The sequence below is a fragment of the Haliotis rufescens genome, unplaced genomic scaffold (genome assembly GCF_023055435.1).
Source record: "Haliotis rufescens isolate VD_foot unplaced genomic scaffold, xgHalRufe1.0.p SCAF_3, whole genome shotgun sequence".
Taxonomy (NCBI): domain Eukaryota; kingdom Metazoa; phylum Mollusca; class Gastropoda; order Lepetellida; family Haliotidae; genus Haliotis; species Haliotis rufescens.
Window position 1 is genome coordinate 29,845,079 of NW_025964001.1, and position 2,992 is coordinate 29,848,070.

Below are 2,992 nucleotides of genomic sequence, written 5' to 3' on the forward strand. Positions count from 1 at the left end.
TTCCCTTGATAACTTGATTGCGTTCTGCTTGTATCGACACTGACCTCTTTGTGTAGGCTGCTGGAGCTGATGGAGATGTACAAGATGGTGTGGAACAAACGCTACCTGCCTGCACAGGGTCAGCATGAATCACTACTGATGCTGTCCAGTCTCCTCCGACTGCTGGTGCCGGACAAGAGCAAGGAGGAGCTCGATCACCTCACTAACACTCAGGAACAACCTCAGTCATAGGCAGGTCATCGCACCTGTACATCCTATACCTGCTCAGTCAGAAACAGTAGACTCAATCATGTATACTATGTACTGGAAACTGGATATTTTCAAATACATGGTTGGGATGCACTTTCACCAGCATCAGTGATAGAAACTAACAGTTTTAGTCCACTAGTCCTTATAATGATAACATGTAGCAAAACCCTTAAAAATGGCAAAATTCTTCTAGTCCTTCTGCTACCTGAGCTATTTGGCAGTTTGGCAAGGACTACAGGACTAGTGCCAATTTCTAATGCTGAACATTGGATGTGTTTGTTGTTGTAGTTGGAGATTCTCCATGCATAAACGTTTCTATAAAATGTGTGGCTGTGGCTAGAAAGTGTAGATTCACACACTGTAATGTAGTCACATTAGAAAGTAATTGCATAGTTCCATATATGCTAACATTACCTTATTAATTTTTTAAGATTTTTATGTAAAGTAAGAAGGAAATCTACTTATGAAATCGTTTAGAAACATGATCAAATTTTTACTGATATTTGCTATATTTACTGATCGAATGCTGTTATCACATATGCATGAACTCTTAAGTTCGTAAATCAATGCTTAAAGGTACTACCTTACCTCACTATATATATTATTTTTAGCAACGTAATGATAGTCATAGCATTAAGAACTGATGTACATCAAGGGATTTCTAATACTAGTATATGGTGGACTGATATATGAACTTAAGGATGCTATCCAATAGTTGCATATCGTTCAGTGTCATGGAAGTTCAATTTGATTCTACTGTTTCTGAAAATGAGTCTGTTGAGATTCATCATCAAAGTATGCCTTTTGTACAATATTATAATATATGCTTGGTTGCCAATCTACACAATCACACTGCAGCCTGTGATGGCCCAGTATAACTGACACAGTGCTGGGAGTCTGTCACCCTGTATGAGTTGAGCCTTGTGCAGATGTTTCTCATGAGCACAGAGGAAATGTACTGAATCTCAATATTGTGTTTGAGGGATGGAGACACAATAGTAACCAGTAATACAGTACTCAGTGTGGTGCGGCAATCGGGTGTTATAGGGAACTAGAGTTTTACAAGTACTGTGAGTCAGCTTGATAATGTGCTGTTGAAGAACTGTAAAGCAGATAGAACACCAAATGTGTGTAAGATACAAGTACCGCAATCACAACAGAGGCAGATCCAGGCTTTCCTATGATGGTGGGAGATGTCATATTCTGAATTTATTTTAGCCAAAAAAATCAGGTTGGTTGTTCGAAACAAAATCAATTTCCCTTTTCAAATATTTACATCCTAATTTGTTGTGTTTTGGACTTTTTTTAATATATATGTTTTCAACAGGTTGTAAGAAAATTATTATACCAGTAAATAATTTATTTATATTGACAGTAAATGAGGTGTTTTTTTTAACATTTTACTTTTTTCTAGTTGGCGAAATAAACTAACCACTGCTTTCCATTTATTTATGTTTTTCACATTTCAGTATTTTTGAGTCGGTGGAATCATAAACCTAGTTGAGAAAATGATCTGGCCTTGCTTATATGGCTGATGTCATTGAGATCCATAGGTAATGTTAGAACACCCCCACCAGTCTCAGACCTGCCACTGCCACATGTGATGACGGTTGGGGAAAACACAGCCACAAATATGTGTTGAAGATTTGGACATGTAAGAAACAGAATCAGAATATTGTACAGAAAACTACAAAATATGTACAATGTTTCCATCATCAGTCATCACCAAGTTGATTTACAGTTTTCTTGATTGGGATGTACAATGTATAGAATTATCATACATATTGGGGTAATATACAAAACTTGTATTATGCACAAACTTTATTTTCTTGGTTAATCGATCAACCAATTGTTCTAAAAATGAAAACTATAACTCCAACACTAACACCTACCACCAACAATCTATTCCTAAAAGAAATGTTGAAAACCGAGAAAATAGAAAGCTGCTTCATTGGCACAATATCTTCGTCAAAAGGAATATATATATATATGTATGTAAGAAACGTTGAGACGTTTGCTTTATGAGTCATCAGTCATAATTTACACACTTCATAAACTTGCTTCCTTTGACAAGTGAATTCACTTCACTGGAACTTTTTCTCAGTAATACACCAAGTTAAAAGATTTTGTATGCTAACACATAATCTTTTCTCCAATCATTAACTACACTAAATATAAAATCGTAATGGCCTTTCACAGAATCCATTTGTAATAATATTCATAATCATACACCCTATTTTATAGCTAAAATGGATAGAATTATCATTAAACCGCCGGCAGGCTATCGGAAATCAGCGGGCCACTGTAACTTGATAATGATCTCATATTGCTTGACGACGGGCCATTATCATGCCCGTTGTTAGGTGACGTCATTGGGTAGGGAAAGGTGACGTCACGTTCAATAGTGATGTCATCTGGTTTGTAATGACATTTCCATATTTGTAAAAGTGGGTCAGTGACATTCGTGTTGATTGCAGTAAATGCTTCAAAACTGATGTAGTTGTTTCTTTCAATTTGATAACAAATTCCATCCATTTTGGCTATAATAACGGTAACGCTATTTTTCAGGGCATTATCATTTGCAGAAGCCCTCAGTCTTTTCAACTGCCCTCCTTAGTCGGGCAGTTACCGTATTCGACGTAATAAGCGCCCAGGGCGCTCTCAAAATTAGAAATAGGGGGCTCTTATTGGAATATAATTTTGGTGAAAGAGTTGAGAGATCTTAAATTTCATGGTTAATGCT

At 36.5% G+C, this 2,992-nt stretch overlaps 1 protein-coding gene across 2 annotated transcripts in view; it reads left to right on the forward strand.

Moving 5' to 3' along the window:
• LOC124145584 overlaps nucleotides 1–2,479 on the forward strand; it is a 41,202-nt gene extending 38,723 nt beyond the window's left edge. For both annotated transcript variants that reach the window (XM_046515406.2, XM_046515415.2), the window contains one exon: nucleotides 57–2,479. In XM_046515406.2, coding sequence (XP_046371362.2) covers nucleotides 57–231 — 175 coding nt within the window. In that variant the 3' untranslated portion in view covers nucleotides 232–2,479. The remainder of the gene's footprint in view (nucleotides 1–56) is intronic.
• Nucleotides 2,480–2,992: the final 513 nt, after the last annotated feature.